Source organism: Zootoca vivipara, chromosome 15 (genome assembly GCF_965207765.1).
Source record: "Zootoca vivipara chromosome 15, rZooViv2.hap1.1, whole genome shotgun sequence".
Lineage (NCBI taxonomy): Eukaryota > Metazoa > Chordata > Lepidosauria > Squamata > Lacertidae > Zootoca > Zootoca vivipara.
This window is the reverse complement of record NC_142598.1, coordinates 14,177,800-14,199,849: the sequence shown is the minus strand read 5'-3', so window position 1 is coordinate 14,199,849 and position 22,050 is coordinate 14,177,800. Positions and strand designations below refer to the sequence as shown.

The window sequence follows — 22,050 nt, the reverse complement described above, 5'->3', positions numbered from 1 at the left end:
GAGTTAACTCTTTATTAGCGAAACACAGACTTTACAGAGCACAGCAGCCCTGTAAGTCCTACTCCATGAAACCAGTTGCCCCACCTCCCCACAACCATCTGTGTCTCATCTCCAGGGCTTCTTGCCAGCAATCAGAGACTGTGCCTGTGTGCAACTTGTCTTTGCTCTGCCCATTTCTTCCCTCTCCTGGTTCTGGGAGTCAGCAGGAGAGGGGAGCTTGTTGCAGCACGAGCAGGAAACACTCTTGACTCTTCACCACCTTGACTCATCTCTGCCTCTTGACCTCCCTCCTCTCCTGCTTCAGCTTCTGCATCTGATTCTGGCCTTCTCTCTGCCACAGACTCTCCCAGCTCACTAAGCCTTCTTATCCCTTCAGCTTTCAGCACCTCCTTTCCCCAGTGTTCTCCTTCTCCCTGTGACCACTCACTGATGTCCCACCACCACTCCCCAAACTCTGAGCTGTCTTCCCTTGGGGTTTATGAACCGCACCATCAAAGTTCCTTCAGTGTGACATTGTTGTTGGGGATGAGATAGATGTTCATAGGATTTCAAGTAAACCTTCGCCACCTACAGGTGGTACCTAGCACCAAGAAAGCTAGCACTAATACTCACAGGAACCTCACCAAAATGCTGGAGAGGATGCAATTCCGCAGGTACTGTACATACCTTCACATGTGGTGGGAATGCCCCAAAATCCAATTATTCTGGGCAACAACCATATGAGAAATATGTAAAATAACCGGACAAGTAATAGAAATTACCCCAGAATTGCCCTACTAAACATCTTTCAAGATAATAATGCCCATTTAGACCACAAAGACCTCATAACCCACCTACTTTCAGCAACCAGAAATGTCATAACCAGACATTGGAGAGACCTGTCAGGAGTAAGCATGGACCAATGGTACCAAGTAGTATGGGAAACAGCCTTACTAGAAAAATTAATCAACAAGCTGAAACTGGCATGGGGACAAATAGAAGAGGATGCCTTCACCCCGGTATGGTTCCCCTTTATCACACACACAGACCACCAACAAGATAATGACAAAAAATTACCACCAGCATACAAATCAGTATGGCTATCCTGACCCAAAAATACCCACCCACCCCACTCACACATGAAAACAAAGAGCATCATAGCCAATCACAAATGAACAACTACACCCATGGCCAACCCAAATCTCTCTCACCATCAAAAGAACACAAGCGAATAAAGGAGTACCAACACAAACAAAGCTGACACCAAGCCCTACATATATTAAGCAAAACAGAAACATCATCACCTACTCTCACCTCCATCCATCCACCCTCCCATCCCCTATTTACCTCATTTTCCCTCTTTCTTCTTAGTGTCTTAACAAATGAAACTGAGTTGCAAAAATGATACATGTTAAAATATGAGAGACACTGCACACACCTTTGTAATTCAAGAAATCTTTAACAAAATATATTTATTTTTTTAAAGTAAACCTTTGCACCAGCATGTTCCAGAACTCAACCCAGTCTTTAATCTGTGCTGCTGGTTTTTTAGTGACGCTACATTGGCATGATACCCTAATCCACTGGTGCAAGGATATTTAGGAGACTTTAGCGTGAAGGGTGGGTAATTGTCATCAGCATCTTCCTGGCTGATATAAAAATTGTTTATATTTCTATGGTGCCTATATATTGGTGTGGGTTGAAGCAATTTGTCCAGAAATCATGAGTGAACCCCACACCCTTAGGGTCGACAGATAATAGCAGGACATTTTAATTCGCAGAATCTTTGCATTTCTACCCTTAGAATTAGAGGGAATAATTGTCCCCTTGTCTTGTTGCTTGGTCTTCTTATGATCGTTTCTACTCCCAAATGAGGTATTTGTTTCAGTTTCCCCTCATCTCCAGTTCACCCTTCTCTCTTCACTCCCCCTCTCCCGTTTGTGCTTGGGGGGAGAATCCCATCAGTGATCTTTGATGCACAATTACAGCCTCTATTTCCTGAGTAAGTCAACTGTGCAGCCCCCATCGTGCTCACACGGGGGTGTCTCGCTTACAGAAAGGAGATGAAGGGAGAGAATAGGAAACCAGAATGAGAAGATGATATATCCATTTGGGGATTATTTCACTTGTTCCTCGATGGCTCTGCAGTGCTGCCTGCATGAGCGTCATGATTAAAGTCAGAATGGGATGTGAAAGAGATAAAGGCAGGTTTTGCATTAGAGGCATACTCTGCTATCCACCTGCTGAGGAGTTGGAGGAAAACCTCTCAGGTCCTCTGCTTTTCTGTCATTCATTTGAGAGTTAGTTAATCTTCTTGTTTCAAAACTAAAATGCCTGTTAGAGAACTAAAATGCCTCTTAAAGTAAATACCAGAAACAAAAGACTTCTCATTCTGTTTGTGACAAAAAAGACACAGCTCGGCTTACCCTTTTCTTATTCTGGATGGCCAAACATTATTCTTACATTGGCAAGAAATATGTCTATAGCAGATCGGGACAAAGATATCACTGTTTTAATAACTTCCTTCTTAGCCACATTTTTACCCGAAAGGGTTCCCAACGAACCATCCTTTCGGGGAACACACAGGGTGAAGCAGAATATATAAGGGCATGCAATCACAGTGTGACCTCATGACCCTTGACAGCTTCACCCTTGTCCTTTTAATTATCCCAATGACTTGAAATGTTTTATATTGTGATGCCAATAAAGGGATTTGCTTTGCTTTGATATGTCTATAGCTTCATCAGAAATATAACCCCAGTTTAGAAAGGGCAGCATTTCAGGGACTGTGTGAATGATTTGCATGTGAGAGTCCCACTCACATCAGAAGTGTTTAAAAGTTGGGGCACGCTTTACAGACCTCCTACAGATTTTGCACCATCTATTCTGCATCTTTTCAGTGATGCTCTCAGAAATTATCTCAATAGATTATGTATCTTCTTCGGTCAGCTTGAGCCCTCTTGGATTTAAATTGGGCAAAGGTGTGAAATGTATAACCCCATACTGGATTCTACATATTTTTGGCTTTTCTTTGCACAATTCATGTGTATTTTCAGTGAAAACTACTTTTTGCTGATAGCCAGTGATGAGTAATTTTACTAGGGATGTTGCTGTTGTTTGTTGTTGTTTAGTCGTCTTAGTCGTGTTCGACTCTCCATGACCCCATGAACCTGAGCATGCCTTGGAAACTCTCACTTTCTTCTCAAAGCTTCTCCTTTTTAATGTCCATTGAGTTTTCTTGGCAAAATACTGGAGTGGTTTGCCAGTTCCTTCTCTAGGTGGATCACATTTGGTCTAAACTCTCGGCTATGACCTGCACGGCATAGCTCATAGCTTCTTGGAGTTATTCAAGCCCCTTCATCACGACAAGGCAGTGATCCATGAAGGGGACTAAGGATGTAGTCTATTAAAAAGAGACATCCCAGATGGTAACAGCCACCCCATTTTTAGACCCCACAGGACATAGACTAAAACAGGGCAGTCTCGAGCAGGTCGGCCGCCCTGGCGCTGAGGGGCGGAGATCGCTCTGGTGCCCCCACCCTCGCAGGGTGCAGCATGGTTTCCGCGTGGCTTTGCCACGCGGCGCCCTGTCTACCAGCCGGGCGCCCTGGCTCACTGCGCCACCGGGGATCTACCTAGAGCCGGCCCTGGACTAAAATAGTAGTAACTGATGATAAATAGAATCTTCTTAGGAGAGAAAAAACACGATAAACATTCTCCAGCTTTGACCAGATTTGTTCAGGTCTCAGAAATACATCCAGTCCTGAAATGGAATATTCAGTGGTATTATTTAGGAAATATTTGCAAGAAGTTCCAGGTGACATTCATATTTTTCTTTCCTTCTTTCTTTCTTTCTTTCTTTCTTTCTTTCTTTCTTTCTTTCTTTCTTTCTTTCTTTCTTTCTTGTTTTACATCCCACCTATTGATCAAATGATCATCAATGTGGCTTACAGTAGGCTGCAATGATACGAACCCAACCATGCAAAACCCCATCTATAACAAACAGAACTCAGCCATCCTTCGTTCCCCAGCTGATGGATAGTGCCAAGGCAGGCTTCCCTTCAGTTCTGCAGTCATAGGGCAACTGAATGTTCTTTCTAGCAGAGACGAGGGTGGAAGCAAATGACCTTCTCTGGACGATGATGAGGCCAGGCTCACCTTCTCCTTGCTTGTGACTTTCTTCCTGGGAGGCAGGGTGTGCACAACCTACCACTAGCCCATAGATGGGATCAGAGTGCACCTCCCTTCAGCTCTTCTGACCTAGATCAACTGGAAACTGGAACCAATTATCCTTGCTGCCTGGGAGGGAGAAGCAAGCTCCCTGCGGCAGCTCTTTGGGTGACCCTAAACGCCTAATGCCCCCAATCCTTATATTTATGTCTAAAATTTGAAACGGGTTCATGCGTCAATCCTACCTTGGTTTCTTAAGAGGATCACAAATGCACTATAGGTTTTTCGGGGCTCTCACCCCCTTATCTTTCACACAGCGGCTTCCTGTTTCCTCTTTAGATTTGCCTGTAGCTTGCTGGGATGTGCAAAATGGTAAGCACCAAACAGGAAGAGAGAAGAATTTAAAGTGGTTTGAGTGTGTAAAGAACATGTGAGAACAAGGTTTATTCAAAAGTTCTAAATTGATAGTTTACAGCATCATAACTGAGTAACAGTATGGGGTGTTGGGGAGGGGTAGTACCTCTGGTGGGGGACATGTCTTGCTCCTTCTGGAGTAGTTTGTTCACCTTTGGTCCCCACCCTGAACTCAGTTCTTGCCTGTGGCTCCTAGAAGCTGTCAGCATGCAGCAGCAGCCACATCCTGGGAACAGCTTTGACTGGCCAACTAAACCAGGTGAAGGTAGGCAATGGGTCTCAAACCCTCGGTGAGTTAGGGACTTCCCCTGCATGCAAAGATGGGACCCAGTGGATTGAGTAGATGAGACCAATAGTGAGTCCAATGGTCGAGGAGGTGGTTTCTGCACGTGCTTTAGAGGAAAGTGAGGGGCAGATTGGGCTCATCAACCTGGAAAAGTAGCCCATCTAGGAGAACGAAAACTCTGATCCTAACACTCCACTGCCTTAGAAGAAAAGGCTAAGGAGTAAACCCTACACAAATCTGGAGTGGAGTCTCTAAGGTGGTTGGATAGCACCTTACACTCCTCCTTCCTGCAGCCAAGCTGGTGCCAAATATTGCTCTGCTTCCTTTGGGTCACATCAGTGAGGCCGAGACAGAGGTCTTGTCATCTGGGCAGCCCAGGACCTTCATACGCACTGCCCAGGCTTGCAGCCCAGGGAGGTCACTTTGGTGCTGCTAACACAGTGGTTTGACTTCACCCCCGGAGACACACTCCATTGTCTCTTGAGACAGAGGGTGCCAACAAGCCAAAATAAGTTTACAAGCAAAGCTGGAATTTTAATTTATGAGCCTTTGGTTGCTTTTTCTGTCAAGGTAGTGAAAAAATTAATGCATCCCCTACCTGGTGCTGCTAATTTCAAAAGCAACCACAGTGCCAAGGAGTACATTATAGCAGATTTCTTGCAGACATTTTTTTTCAGCACATTGTGAATGCATTATAACCCACAGAAGCTGTTTTCAATATGTTTCTTAATACCAGTGCGGTTGCATGTGGGACATTTCTGAAAGTCATTTTTTTTAAATCCCAGCTAAAACGACAGCAGGTCCATGCTCTAGATGATGCTCACTGGGAAATGGCTTAGAGCAACAACAACACATTTCAGTGGGGAACAATATTAATTACTTCCAATATGCCTCACAAGAGGAAGTAACTCGTTTTTTATTATAGCACAAATCTTATTTGGAATAGGAAGGTTACTCTAACTCTTACCACAATCTACGTATCATTAACTTAACCTGTATAGAAAAGAGATTAACAGCAGTGTAAATTGTTATGGAAAACCGGTGAGTGATAACTGCATATTTTTAATGCAAATAAGTTTCTGCCTACAGCTCTTTCTCTAGCACACTGGGGAACTGAAATTATGTATTTAACAAAATAAGAAACTTTGCAGTGGTTCTGAGCCTTGAAAATAACTGCTTATTGCAACAAGGTTTACCATCTGTCAATTATCCACTACTCTAATGTTATTTATCGGACTGCTATTAATTGGTCTCATGGTAGATACTGTACATGTATATTATTAATTTTAAAATAAAACAAAGTAGAGGCAAAAATATGTCAATACTGCTTCTGCAAGGAAGCAGACATATTTTTCAGACTCAAGAGTCACATGTGTATGCTCAGTTTAAATTTTGAAGTGAGAATTTTGCCAGTATCCCAGTGCTTGCAGGGGGAGCCACCTGGTGGAAACTATGTACAAGGCCTATTCCTTTACTTGTGGAATACAGTATTTAAATGTGGTACTTTGGTTAGACGGGGGTCACTAACCTTTCTGGGCCTGTGGGCGCATGTCAGGAGCGGGTGTCAGGAGCAGGTCAGCAATAAATCACACGGCATCAGTGAAGTTAACTCTTTATCCAAGGAAACGAGGTCAACTCAAGAGGCCAGGTCTAGTGAGCACAGCTACGTGTCCCAGTCGATCTTGCCCCTATGAGGCAGTCGTGGGGACTGAAGGTCCCCGCCACCCCACAGTTCCCTAAGTCTCCTCCTCTCCTGTGTCCTTCCCAAGCAATCTGAGACTCAGTTGCCATGCCTGCTTTGCTTCTCCCTCTTTATACCTCTTCTGGTTCCGGGAGACCAAAGGGCAGGGGAGCTGGTCGCAGGAGGAGGGGGAGACCCCCTGACTTCTTCACAAGAAATAATGGAAATAATGGATAATAACAGTTCCTTTTTAACCAGGCCTTTTGTTGATTTGATGGACATCCTATGCCCTTTTAAAATGTGTTTCTTTGGGGGGGGTTATTGGGTTGTTTTTATTTTGATTATGTATATTGTGGTTTTATATTTTGATTTTGTTCTGTGAACCACCCTGAGACCTCCGGGTATAGGGCGGTATCATCAACATCCTCCTGGCTCTGCCTCTTGGCCCCTCTCCTCTCCAGCCTCCACTTTGGGACTGATCTCTGCCACAGACTCTCCCAGCTGACTAAGCCATGTTATATTGTCAGCTTCTGACCCCTCCTCTTCCCAGTCTGCTCCCTCTTCTCCCCCTGACCACTCATCATTGTCCCACGTCCCACCACCAATCCCCTGGCTCTGAGCCACTTTCCCTTGGGGGTTCCCCAGCTGGAGCCTCCCAACACTCCAGCCAGTCCATGACATCACTTATGGGGGGAAATGATCAGTGGCTACCACCTTCCCTTGCAACTGCTTCTGTGCACCCTGCAACTATACATATGCAGAGATGCGCATGCTCCACAGCCAGATGCTCATACCCTGCAACCAGACATGCAGACGTGAACATGTATGCACCTACACATGCCTTATTAAGCATCCAAGCCTTCCTATATTACTAGAGGAATCCTCCTGCAAAGGAGCTTAAACAGTGGGAGATTACAGTTGCTTCTGACACAACAGGGATAAGAGTGGTATTGGCATTGCTGGTAATTATATTTCAGTGCACTTATAGGATGGTGAAGGGTCCTAGGAGAGGGGCCCCTCCTAATAAAAAAAAACTCTTTAGCTATTCTATCTGCTGCTGATCTAAGCAACAAACAGCCTTGAGTGTTGGCTGTCACTGTTTGAGGACAGAGGAACCTCCTAAAGCAGGACTCGGCAACCTAAGGCCCATGCGCCACAAGCAGCCCAGGGGGGTCATTTTACTGGCCCACAAGCCGTCCCCGAACCGAGCCGCCTGCTCGGTGAGTCCCAGCGCAGCGCGGTGCAGGGACTCGCTTCTGTGGCGCTAGAAATCGCATCTGCGCAGACCCCAGAAACCGCGCGCCTGCGATCTGGCCCACGGAGGGGCTCCGTGGCAGTGAACTGGCCCTGGCAAGGTAAGCCTTGCCAACCCCTGTCCTAAAGCGATGGACATTCCTTTGTTAGAAGTTTTTAAAGGAGAGGTTGGCTGGCCACTTATCAGGAGTGGATTTCCTGCAATGGGAAGGATTTGTTGGAAGTCAGGGTGCAGCTCAGCTTTCAAAGAACAGTTCACATGGGGTTAAACCACAGTAAGTGAGCTCCAGATTCCTACACTGCCTCTGATGCTTTTTAAAAAATATCTGCGCTGACCTATCCCTTGATCTTGAGACTGATATTCTCAGGCTGCATCCTCTAAATTCCACCTCCCTCTCACACTTCCCTATGGGACCTCGAACTACGAAATCATCTTGGATCGATCTCTCCAAGAGGGCAAGCATGGCCGCCTTTGTTTTGTGCACCTCGGTTTAGTTTAGAACTCTAAAAAAAATCTATCCCACCCAGGTCATAGACTTCCTATAATAAACACTTTGTTATGTTTCCACAACCAGCATCTTCGCGTGTGTGACTGCAACAGAAAACCAGATTCACAAGCCAATAGCCTCCATGCTCTGCACACCGAATTTCCCCCCCATCCCAAGAGAATTGAACAAGATTACCTTTGAGTTCCCTTCCAGTGCCTAAATAAAAATGTCTTGTGCTGGTGGAAGGTCACTTCTAATTCTATAATGCTGTGTAGCATAAAAATAATGTTGGTAAAACACCAACACAATCAATATAAGCAATCAGTTTAAACCTGTTGCAACATATTTACAAGTCAACCTATCAGTCAAATGCTTATCTAACTAAAATGGCCTGTTTGGTGAAAGGCCATCAGCTTCTGAGACTTGGGAATGCATACATACATATAAATCTGCCTCTCTTTTTTTGTTCCGCTTGTTTCCAGATATTTCATTGGTGTTTTTTCTTTCGTTTAATTCTAATGATAATTGGTTTGGTTGATGCCAGAACAACATTATCTGTGTTGTGACGTGGGGTTTGTGATTTCAGCTCTCTTGACAAAACATGCTGGAGACAGTTCTCTAGTAACAGCTCTTTATTAAAGTGAACAAGACTGAAGACTGAGGAGAGGAAAGCTACATTTATAGGGACAGGGGACTAGCTAGGAAGGGATACATTTTGGAGGGAACAATATCAAGCAATCACAGTGCTGCCTTTTGGAGGAAACCAATAAGACAGAGGATCCAAATACAGCAGCTTAAATGAACCAATAGTAGCTGTACCCTCTGGAACCAAAAGGCAGTTACTTTATCCTAATGCAAATACAGACAATAATAATACAGATATAAAATCCTTTGACTCAATACACAACACCCCTCCCCCCCTAGTGAGCACAGCAGACGTAATCCCTCAGGTACTGTGGGGTCCTACAACTTCTACCTGATCTCCTGACAACAGGTGTTGCAGGTTCTGGATTGGGTGTTACCTGTGGTGAAGGGGCTGCTATAGGGGTTTCATCAGGAACAGATGGAGTCCCAGACATCTCAGGGTCCCCGACCTGTACCTCGTCATCCTGAGGACTAGCAGACCCTGGTTCATTTGCTGAAGCCCCTGGTGACTGTACCTCTGGACCATTTTCACTCTGGTCTTGCAGCTGTGCGTCATTAGCCAGGGATGAATTATCTGACTCCTCCCTGCTGAGCGCCCGGCGCCTCAGCTGATCTATATGTCTCTTCCAAACTTGCCCATTTTCCAAGGTCACATAATAGGACACAGGTCCACTAGCCCGGGTGATCACACCGGCCACCCACCGCGGACCTCGTGAATAGTTCCTCACCCAGACCAGATCTTCAGGGGCGAGATACCTTGTTGTGTCAGTCTCAGCCTGGGGGGTTGCTCTTGAATTACGGTTTGGCATTTTATCTGGGTGGACATAATCCAGCACCGTTACCAGTCTTCTACCTAAGAGCAGCTCGGCTGGCGACTTGCCCGTCGCAGTACACGGCGTCGCATGCTGCAAAAATAACATTCGCGCAATGCGAGCCGACCAGTTACCCTCCATTAAGCGCGCAATGGATTCTTTGGCTGTTCTTACCATGCGCTCAGCCTGCCCATTGGAGGATGGGTGAAAGGGCGCGGATGTGACCCCTCTTATAAAGTTATCAGCCAAGAATGCCCTGAATTCTTGGGATACAAAAGCTGCCCCATTATCTGATACAATGGTCTCAGGTAACCCGTGGGTAGCAAACAGCTGCCTCAACACCTTGATTACGGCAGCTGATGCCATGCTAGGGACCATCGCCACTTCTAACCATTTGGAATATGCATCAACGATAACCAAAAAGACCTTCCCTTGGAATGGCCCAGCAAAATCTATGTGCAGCCGGCTCCAGGGAGTCCTGGACTGCTCCCACCAGTGGACTGGTGCTCTGGCCACTTCTGGCCGCACCTCTTGGCATGCCTTGCATGTTCGTACCCATTGTTCTATGTTCTGGTCCATTCCAGGCCACCACACATAACATCGGGCTAGCGACTTCATCCTGACCATTCCCGGGTGTCCCATGTGAAGCGTCTCAAGAACCCTGTTTCTCAGTGGTGCTGGGATTATCACCCTATCTCCCCATAGGAGACAACCCTTATGCATGGACAATTCGTGCTGCCTTGTCGCATAAGGCCTGAATTTTTCTTCATGCGGACCACCTGGCCACCCCCTCCCCACCCAAGTGAGCACACGGGAGAGAACAGCATCTTTCCTAGTTTTCTCAGCTATATCCGTAGCTGTTACAGGAGCCCCCGGAAGTGTTTCTAGCATCATAATGTGCTCCGCCGGAGCAGGATCCTCATTGCTCCCGCCAGGAAGGGGCAATCGACTCAGCGCATCAGCATGGCACAACTGTTTCCCCGGCACATGGGTCAAGGTGTACTGGAACCCATTCAGGAATATTGACCAACGCAACATTCTGGGGGAGAGAATTTGTGGCGTTTGTTTGTTTGGGTTGAACAACCCTAACAGTGGTTTGTGGTCCGTTTCAATGGAGAAATGGCGACCGTACAAATAATCATAGAACCTTTTGATTCCGGACACAATAGCCAGTGCCTCTTTATCAATTTGAGCATAGTTGCGCTCTGTGGGCGACAACGTACGGGAATAGAAAGAGATGGGCTTTTCCGACCCATCCGGTTCCCTATGACTCAGCACAGCCCCCAGACCGTATTGAGAGGCATCACATGCCAGGACCAGCGGCTTTGACTCATCATAATGAGCAAGGACGCTCCTGCTACTCAGCATTCCTCGCAAGGAGTCAAAAGCCTTCTGCTGCTCCCGCCCCCATCGCCACACATTCTTTTTCTGCAATAGTCTATGTAATGGTTCAGCTACCGAAGCTTTCTGGGGTAAGAACGAATGATAAAAGTTAATAAGTCCCAGGAATGACTGCAACTCCGTCTTGTTCTGTGGTCGTGGTGCCTCGATGATGGCCTTAATCTTAGCATCTGTGGGGTGGATGCCTGATGCATCAATTTTAAACCCCAAGAAATCCACAGTTGGCACCCCAAAACTGCATTTTTCTTTTTTCAGTTGCAACCCCACCTCCTTGAACTTGAGCAACACTGCACGGACACGCGCAACCAGTTCCTGTGGGTCTTTTCCAGCAATCAAAACATCATCAAAAAATGGCAAGACCCCCGGCAGACCTCTTAACAGGCGTTCCATGAGCCCTTGAAAAATCCCTGGGGCCACACAAACTCCGAACTGTAATCTGTTAACTCTGAACGCCCCTTTATGTGTGACAATAGTCTGTGCTTCCGCTGATTGTGGGGTTACTGGCAGCTGTTGGTAAGCTTGTGCCAGGTCAATTTTGGCGAACACCTTGCCCCCAGCCAGTTTAGCCAACAGATGTGATACGACTGGAATGGGGTATGAGTTTCCCCTGAGTGCCTTATTGATAGTACATTTGTAATCTGCACATATCCTGACTTCCCCATTTGCTTTAAGGGGTGTGACGATTGGAGTCTCCCACTTAGCAGAGTCCACGGGTGAGAGAACTCCCTGCTTGACCAATTTATCCAGCTCTGCCTCGATCTTGGGTTGCAGTGCAAATGGCACTCGCCTTGGTTTGAGTCGGATTGGAGCCACCCCGGGGTCCAACTCGAAGTCAACTGGGGGCCCTTTATAACAACCCAGTTTTCCATTAAAGAGACCAGCAAATTCCTTGCATAATGCCTCGCTCATCTCAGGGCAGGTTTGGATTGAATTAAGCCCTGAGATACTCAGTCCCAGGGCGGGGAACCAGTCAGTGCCCAGGAGACTGGGGCGACTGCCCTTCGCAATCACCAGTTTGAGTACAGCCTGTTTGTCCCGGAACTGTACTCTCACAGCACACATTCCCATAACATGGATGCGGCCTGCTGAGTACGACTGCAATGTTGCCGGGAAGGGCTCCAGAGGGGGCAACTTACCCCTGGGGAAGAATGTCTTCGCGGTCTGGTCCGACACGATGGTGAATGCAGATCCAGAGTCCACCTCCATGTCGCACTGCTGACCCTCAATCTTCACCTTGACGTGTGCCTTGCCTTGCGCTGGAAACTGCACGGCCCTCCCGTTGATCTCCGTTATGTAGTGGCAGTCCTTTCGAAAATGAGTTGCTGTGGGCGGTCTGCGATGCTCCAGTCTAGGTGCTCCTGTTGCTCCTGACGCCGCCGATCTACAGACCCTGGCGATGTGACCTGTCTTCCCGCACATCCGGCACATAGCATCCCTGAAACGACAACTCTTCCGCCCATGGTTTCCGCCACAACCTGGGCAACTGCCTCGGTGATCTTTGTGCACTGTGCAGGCCTGACGCACCAACTCGACCCCACGGACTGGGCTCTGGCTCGGAGTAGCCTCTAGCTCGTCCATGGCATGCGCAACTTCTATCTGTGGCTTAGTGGCCTTGCGACTGGCATCAAGCTCCTCTCTTTCATAATTCTCCGTGGCGGTGGCCTCCTTCAAGGCTGAAGCAAGGGTAACCTCTTCTTTAGCCACGATGCGTCTTCTAGCTTTCTTGCTGCTCAGACCACCAATAAACCGATCCAGGAGAGTCTCTTCCAGATTTTGGAAGCCGCAGTGCTGAGCGAGCTTCCGGAGTTCAGCCAGAAATGCGGATACAGACTCCCCAGCATGCTGCTGCCTCTTATGGAACTCCATCCGCCGGGCCATCTTGGTCTCAGTAGGCGCCAAGTGGCTTGTTAGGCAGGCAAGAATATCTTTGAGAGATGTCTCACTCAGCTTCGCTGGAGCAAGTAATGCCTTGGCCAGCTTGAAGGTCTCGGGCCCACAGTAGCTCAGGAATGTGGCCCTTCTTTTGCTGGCATCGGTGATCCCTTGAGCCACTGCAAAGAACTCGAAGCGTTCGACGTAGTCTTCCCATGTGTGGGGCTCTGATGGCTGGAAGGGCTCCAATACCCTTGGACTCTCCATTGTCCTAGCGGGCAGGGTCGTCTTCTCAGCTGGCCAGTGAGTCTTGTTCTAAGCTGCAATCCGGACTCTGAGGCAGGGCTGTGTTTAACCGCTCCTCAGCATTCCGGATCCCACCTTCGTCGCCAGTTGTTGTGACGTGGGGTTTGTGATTTCAGCTCTCTTGACAAAACATGCTGGAGACAGTTCTCTAGTAACAGCTCTTTATTAAAGTGAACAAGACTGAAGACTGAGGAGAGGAAAGCTACATTTATAGGGACAGGGGACTAGCTAGGAAGGGATACATTTTGGAGGGAACAATATCAAGCAATCACAGTGCTGCCTTTTGGAGGAAACCAATAAGACAGAGGATCCAAATACAGCAGCTTAAATGAACCAATAGTAGCTGTACCCTCTGGAACCAAAAGGCAGTTACTTTATCCTAATGCAAATACAGACAATAATAATACAGATATAAAATCCTTTGACTCAATACACAACAATCTGTATCTCATTTAATATGTTTGACATTTTTTATTATAAAAGTATCCCTTTTTTCCTGTTTCATTATCGCTTATATTAATTGCCAGGGTTTCTCAAACCAAGATTGATAACATAGCTGATAGTGGACAGACCTGTCTTCCTTCCTTTCTTTTCCTTTTAAATTAATATTATTAAATTAATATTATTAACAAGGAAAACAAACATCGTATTTCCAAAATAGGAACTGTAAAACACCGAAAATTGGAATTTGCATAGGAGTAGCATACACAATAACTGGTTTGGTGTTAAGCCAATATAACACACAAAATCATAAAAGAGTACGACAAACTAATCAACCTACAAATAATATATGCTAAATCACACAACACATAAAAAATGAAACAATTTTAAGTCTACAGTATGCTGTGTTTTCGTTATGTCCCTAATATTTCCCTTCCATAAAATCCCTCTTTGATATTGATGTATGGACTGTATTTATACCATTTAATATTTTTTCCAAAATGCTAGTGAATATCTTCTAGTCATTGTTCAGCAGTGATATAGGTCTGTAGGAAATCATGAAAGATTTTATAGATTGATGATAAACTTTCACAGCCTAGCCCCATATTCTCATTCAAAGCCTTAATTACTTACAGTATTTCACTATTAGAGGTGGGCTTGTTCAATAGTTCCTGATCTTTCTCAGTTAATTTTGGAATATTTATTTCAGATATAAACTTCAACATTACTCCTTTATTGAGGTTATTTGATTTCTATAATACAGACTAATATTTTAAGGATTCTACCGACTTCTCTCCTGAAGTTATACTGTGTCGTTTTCCACCTTTATTTGAGGAATTTGCCCCTTTTGTTGTTGTTTTTAGTTGATGCTTAGTCCATTTGTATTTTGTTTGTTTACCTAAATTAATTGATTAAGACATTTTGTGTATTTCTGAAAGTCCCTTTTCAGGGATATTCAGTTTATCCAGAGCTGTTAAAATAGGTTGATGGCCTTATACTATTTCTTTGGTGTACTATAGTCTTCCTCTGATTTATTAATCTCCACCAACAGTTCACATTCAAATACTAGAAGTTCATCCATTTTGTTTTTCCACAGGGCAGGTACACCATGGCCAAGTTTCCTACCTTGTTCCTCCAATTCACCTGGACTCTGATATCGAGAGGCAATCGTTTAAGGGTGAGTGAGCAGTGTAATAATTCTTTGGTGAAAGCATTCATTAACTCAGCACAGTTTGGCTACATTACTGACCCCATGATTCTGTCCCAAGTGGATTGCAATTTAACAGGTTTGAAGCAGACCAGGCCCATTCTTTGCCTTTTATGCGTCTGTCATGTTCTCTCTGAGTTGCAGTGTTATTTGGAACCAATCCGCCAGATCTATATCCCACTTAGGAAAAGCTCTGAAAGAAAAACCTCCAAAAATATAAACAGAATATATCTGGTATATAGCGCATTCTTTGTTGGTTTGCTTGGAGTCAGGAGAGATGTGAAGTTCCCCATTCATCTCAAGGCACTGCTAAAGAAGTGGCAACAATGGGTACATGTACTCAAAGGGGGGGTAAATGTAATGCAGTTCCTCTCCCTCCTCCTGCAGAATGCACAGCTCCCCCCCCCTTTCATTCAAAATCAGGAAGTGGCAGAAGAAGAAGAAGTCGAGATGAATAAGGGCAGCACCTCCACAAGTCTGTTTTGTTTATGTTTTTTAAATGACAATGCAACTTTTAAAAAATACCTCAGTTAAAGTAGTGAGAAACAAAGGAAAAAGTAAGAAGTAAACCGCGGGAAGCTTTTCATATTTTAGATCCTTGGAAGAAGGCTAAGAGAAAAATACAGGCAAAATGAACTTTACTAAATCAGTCTCCCCCATTAGTCAAGAATCTGGTTATTATTTTGGGGGCTGTTTGGGATCTGTTATCACATCTGTTATTACAACGATTGACCTCACTTATGAGGTGTTCATAGCAATTCCAAACTCCACTGCACGAGGCTCCATATTATGTGCAAAATGTTTGTATTCCACATAGATCTTATTTTTCCTGGTCTGTATGAGGTGATATTGACTTTATTTGTGCTGGTGCAGTTTTTGTGCTGGTTGATTTTTGTTTTGATTCCATTCCTGTTTTATTGATTTTGAATGTGTGAACCACCAAGAGGACCTGGTTAATTGGATGGCATATAAATGACAAAAATAAATGCATGTTTTGAGCAGCTGATAGAAATTCTTCTGGAGGCTGCAGTTTCATTTGTTGTTTGCAGGGGACTTCAATGCTACTCTTGGCAGTGATTAATTGGTGGTCTCCCTGTGACTCTTTGATTCATGTTGAATGATTAATCTTGCCTTTTGTCACCATGCAAGTCACAGGATCAGCATGTTTATAGGTATGGTTTTAGGCTTTTGCCATTGGTTTTTGAGCATCATTGGTAAGCATTGAATTGCCATCCCCCCAGGGAATGCCAGAGAGTTCTATGTCTTTGTATCCAGTTGTGAAGAAGTCTGCTTGATTGTGTTGTGGTCCCTTTAGATTGAACACATTTTAATGCCAAGTTTTGAAACAGATTCACAGCCAGTGATCACCAAACATTAATTACTGGGTTGCTCTTTGGACTAACTGTGTTGCATCTAGAGGAGAAAATGGGTGGTGAGAATGTTAAATACTGCAGGAAGGAGGTGGATGAGATGGTTGTTGTTGTTGTTGTTGTTGTTGTTGTTGTTGTTGTTGTTGTTGTTGTTGTTGTTATTGTACCACACCCATCTGGCTGGGTTTCCCTAGCCACTCTGGGCAGCTCCCAACAGAATATTAAAAACACGACAAAACATCAAACATTAAAAACTTCCCTAAATAGGGCTGCCTTCAGGTGTCTTCTAAAAGTCAGATAGTTGTTTATTTCCTTGACATCCGATGGGAGAGCGTTCCACAGGGTGGGCGCCACTACCGAGAAGGCCCTCTGCCTGGTTCCCTGTAACCTCACTTCTCGCAGTGAGGGAACCACCAGAAGGCCCTTGGAGCTGAACCTCAGTGTCCAGCTGAATTATGGGGGTGGAGACGCTCCTTCAGGTATACTGGGCCGAGGCCGTTTAGGGCTTTAAAGGTTAGCACCAATTGTGCTCGGAAATGTACTGGGACCCCATATTAGTGCCAATGTAGCTAATATGCTTCAAGCAGAGGATTTATTTTGGATCTCAGAAGGGATTTGGATTTGGTGGAGGATCTTGTGAGCTTCTACCACCTACTGCCTCCATGTTCAAGGCTCCTTGGAGCAGGGGAAGACAGTTCTATGTTTTTATATTGTTGTAAACCACTATGATATATTTTTATGATACAGCGATAATACAAATATATATATACCGTATTTAAAATAAATAGTAAGTAAACAAACAAGCAATGGGTGGCCCTAAAGCCTTGCAGCGGTCTCAGCTGGAACACTTACAAAGGTTCAACCTGTTTCAGACCAGGCAATGGGATCAGTTGTTCCATTGATGCAGTCATATGATTTCCTTCTGGGAATTACTTACTTGTAATGCAGCTACTGGTTTGGGGTCTTGGTGGATGAGTTTAAGCAATTCTTCAGGGATACATACATACATATATATATATATATATATATATATATATATATAGTTACATGCCACCCCAATCTCCATGAGTGGTGCGAAATTCCAGGGTTTCCCGGCACTTAGGCAGGGCTGTGTTTGTGTTGGGAAGGTGGAGGCATAACAGAGGCTAGTGTCTTTAAGAAATACGGTTTATTATCTCAATATTTACACCTATTAAGTCTGCAGTGGAGGGAATGCAGAACATTATACAGTGGTACCTCGGGTTACAAACACTTTGGGTTACAAACACTTCGGGTTACAGACTCCGCTAACCCGGAAGTAGTACCGGTACCTCGGGTTAAGAACTTTACCTCAGGTTGAGAATAGAAATTGTGCAGTGGCGGCAGCGGGAGACCCCATTAGCTAAAGTGGTACCTCAGGTTAAGAACGGTTTCAGGTTAAGAACGAATTAAGTTCGTAACCAGAGGTACCACTGTACCCCAAGAATGTCTCTCGTTGCCTCCGCCATAGCTTCAGCAAGCTTCATTCCAAAGCAGCAGTCAGTCACGGCTCCCGGTCTCGTAGTGCAGCCTCCTCCAGCCAGAGCCAAGATATTACTGACATCTGCCCCCCGTCCCCGTTCCCCGGCACGGAGTTCTAGCCTGTCCAGAAGCTCATGGAGGTCTGGCCTTTGTCATCCTTCTTCCCAGCGCACCTCTCCAAAAACCCAAAACTGTAAGCTGACACTTTTTCCTATCACCTCACACCCCTCTCTGTCACCTTGGCAACCCCTAGTTTTCTGCAGACCTGAGACCCTTCCTTGATGCTCTATAATCACCAGCAATCAGTAGCTTTGTCTGTTAATGGCTTTGCTCTTAACTGGTTTGCATAAGCCAGCCCACAGATTTCTTGTATTTTGCGTTATAGAATTGAGTTGGAAGGGCCCATGAGGATCATCTAGTCCAAACCCTCTACAATACAGGCATGGGCGTACCCAGGATCAAAACTAGGGGGGCATGCCAGCCACCCCCCCCCCATTGGCTGGCAATGACGTGGCCAGGATCCCCCCAGGAGGCATGGTCAATGTCCACGCCCCCCAGGGGAAAAGGGGCCGTTTTCCAGCCATTGCCGAGGCGGCGCGCTTGTGCTTCTGCCTCGCCCGCTCCTTTACCGGCAGCGGTGACTAAAACGAGGCAGCAGCAGGGAAGCTGCCTTCGTCGAGAGAAACCTGGACCTGGACCTGGGCTAACTTCAGCCCACACCCCTTCAAGTCACAGCGAGCACAGCACAGAAAGTGCTGCCCCACAATGCTCTGCGGCACCTCATTTGCATACATGCTGCTGCTGCCGTTTCGCTGCAGCCAAGTACACAATTATGTGGTGTATCACTGAACAGTGCAGTTTAAAGTTATCAGCGTCGGTCGGCTCGCGGGCCCCTGTCCCATAACGAGCTGCACGTTCCTTTTTTCAGGTGTCAGTTAAAAGGAAAAAGGCGTTGCGGGGGTGGAATGAGGCGCCAAAAATAATAATAAATCTGCTCCACGCCAGCTGGGAGGGGGAGCGCAGCGTCGCCCTCCAAGCAATGCCGCTGCCGCTCGCCCTCTCTGCCCCCAGCCCAGCACACACTGGGGAGAGCAAGGCGCGGACTCGGGACGGGACTTTTGAGCCGCTTCTCTTCCCTTCACCAGCGCGCCTTAACCATTTAATTTTTTTGCTTCTAGGGGGCCAGCTGCCCCCTTCTGCCCTCCTGGCTACGCCTATGAATACAGGAATCTTTTGCCCAATGTGGGACTTGTACCCTTAACCCTGTTAGGGAGGACTCCCCAAAAAAACTTACATACACACACACACCATAAGGCTTGTATTTTGGGGAGTAGGGTAAAGTTAAATTAACCTTCTGACAGCCTGCCATGATAAATTCAACCCATGGCCTTGAAAATGATATATTTCATTTGGCCTAAGTTTGATTTGCATAGAACTTTAACTTTGTTGAAAACTCAACAAATGCACTCTGCAATTTCAACCAGACTGGGAAGGATTAGGCAAGATGCAACGTGGGCTTGCATGGGCGTCACAACTTGCAATAAGTATTTACAAAAAGGATGTAAAATGCTATAACCTATTCTGTATCTCAGGCGCTGCCCTACTCTTGGCAAAATTACAGGTCCTGTTTTCCTTCTACCATTTAAACCATAGCTGCCAAGTTATCCCTTTTTTTAAGGGATTTTCCCTTATGCTGAATAGGCTTCCTCGCGAGAAAAGGGAAAACTTGGCAGCTATGCATTTAAACTAGTATTACTGAGTATGACTTATATGTTGTTCCTCATTGTATAGGCAAATATGGGTTTGCTCCTGAAAAGCAGATATATTCCCACAAAACAAAACTTTTTTTTAATCATTGGGGCGCCATGCCCCTCAGAAATTGCATCTGTATATCCACAGATGTATGGATTTTTCTGGGCACTCACCTTCCAGCACCAGAGGAGACTGTAGTAACAACAATAACTCGAGATGACAGAACCTTGAGGTCTTGTTTACAGACATTACCCAAGGCCAGGGGTCGGCAAACTACGGCCTGGGGGCCATATGTGGCCCCAGGCTCACAAATCCGGCCCATGGACCCTGCCACCCGCTCGGTCAGTCCCTGTGCGCTGCGGGTGCCTCGCTGTGTGGGGACTGACTTCCGTGACACTGGCATGGCTTCTGGGTGGGTGGTGACGCTGGCGTGGCTTCAGATTGGCTGCAGGAAGCTCCTGCAGCCAATCCGAAGCGTGGGTGCCTCTGGGCGGGAGACGACGCTGGCATGGCTTTGGATTGGCTGCAGGAAGCTCCTGCAGCCAATCCGCTGCCGTGGACGGCTCTGGGCAGGCAGCGATGTTGGTGTGGCTTCAGATTGGCTGCAGGAAGTTCCTGCAGCCAATTCAAAGCCTCACCGCCCACACGCTGAGGTAAACCCGGTGCGGCCATGGTCGGAGGGGCAGGTGGCGGGTCTGGGCCATGCCATGGGCATCGTGATGGGCACATTGTGGGGCATCAGCCAGAGCTTAGCACACCTGCTGGCCCTGCACCTGGTGCTGCTTGGCGCTGCTGGTGGCTTGGCGCTGCTGGTGGTGGTGCGCTCGGTGGCCGCGCTGGAACAGCTGGAGGTTGAGCTGCGCACCTCCTGCCTGGCGCTCCACATGCATGGCCTTGGATGCCAGCCTGGCCTTGGATGACGGGCCGCAGTGCGAGCAGTCAACAACACTGGTGAGCAGGCGGTGCCGAGACATGCTCCTGAGTGCGTGCAGAGTGCGTTCCTCCTCCAGGTCCAGAGGCAGCTGCAGGACCGGCTTGCAGGGTACTTATATTTTTCTATATGTAGTCCAGCCCTCCACAAGGTCTGAGGGACAGTGGACCGGCCCCCTGATGAAAAGGTTTGCTGACCCCTGCTCAAGGCTAACAGGTCTTCTGCCGAGAGATCACTCCATACCCCTCTGCTGGAGATCAGGTCTTCCATTTGGTAGCGCTCTTTAACCATCTCCAGGAGATTACAATTTCCTGTGTAATATTGGACTTTTGGGGCATGAACCCTCTGCAGGTTCATCTGTTCACCTACCACTTGAACGTCAATTATATTTGCACTTCGTCCAATACTCACCACTATGTCAGGCTTCCTCAGTCCTGGTCTTTGTGAGCGTTCATTCTGTTGTGTCACCCACCCGTGCTTTATTTGGAGCAGAAGTTTATTTGGGCTTTTTGGAGTGTTTTAAGGATGATATAACTTGAACAGTCTCCATTTCTGTCTTCTTCATGTATGACCCCTCCGCACAATTCCTACGTTTTCGCAAAAATCCACCTACAATATTTTTGTCTTCATAAGTCTAGGTTGTGGACTTTTAAAATTCAGGAAAGTGTTATAATCTGTAGGTCTTCTTTGTCATAGTTTGTAATTTTCCTGTCTTGCTAATGCTCTTAATGTGCAGATAATTTCAATTTGTTTCACTGAAATATATTTCAAATCTGATACTGGAGTCTCTGAGACTGTCAGTTAAAAAGAAAGAAAGAATTTAACCTAGTAGTATCACTATCCCAAATGAGAAAATATCACCAATATAATGTCATGATTTCAAAACATAAGGATTATCTCTAGGGGAAATAAAACTTCAAAGACTCCTGTATATTAATTTGCTTCTGCTGGTGCCGCTACAAAGCCCTTAGCTTTAGCTTCGATCCCTTTTAATCTGCTTGTAAAAATGAACAGTGGAAAAGAACAATTTCAACACAGGGCAAGATTAGCCAGTTCCGTTAGAAAGTACATAAGAGGGTGCAAGTTGTCCAGCCATTTGTCCACTGACCTCTTAATCATTTCCAGACCCTCTCATTGTGGAATGTGAGTACAAAGAAAGAGATATAACCAGCACTGTATCCCTTACTAAGACAATGGAAGTTATTGATTTTCACAAAACCATTGAGTTGGCCATCTCAATGCAAGCCATTGTCAAAGTGGTGGGTACCGTATTTTTCCATCTCATATTTAAGAAAATGGGGGGAGATGGCCCCTGTGTATAAGACGCCCCCTAATTTTTGACATTATTTTTAGGGGGGAAACCTAGTCTTATACACAGGAAAATATGGTATGTCATTGCACCTCCAAACTGAGGCTGTGCAAGGGAAGCTGAGACGGAAAAGAAGTAACAAGATGGATGGTGGCCTTGTAGCAGAATAAAACAAGCAAACGTTTGTGTCTTTTCTGTCTCTGGCTACCAATGGCAACCATTTCCCGCATGC

The 22,050-nt window shown here is 46.1% G+C and overlaps 1 protein-coding gene across 7 annotated transcripts in view; it reads left to right on the top strand.

Moving 5' to 3' along the window:
- The window catches only part of ADGRL3 (adhesion G protein-coupled receptor L3), a 506,197-nt gene that overhangs the window by 307,632 nt on the left and 176,515 nt on the right, over window positions 1-22,050 (top strand). For all 7 annotated transcript variants that reach the window (XM_088658771.1, XM_088658770.1, XM_088658773.1 and 4 more), the window contains one exon: window positions 14,846-14,926. In XM_088658771.1, the coding sequence (XP_088514897.1) occupies window positions 14,846-14,926 (81 nt within the window). The remainder of the gene's footprint in view (window positions 1-14,845; window positions 14,927-22,050) is intronic.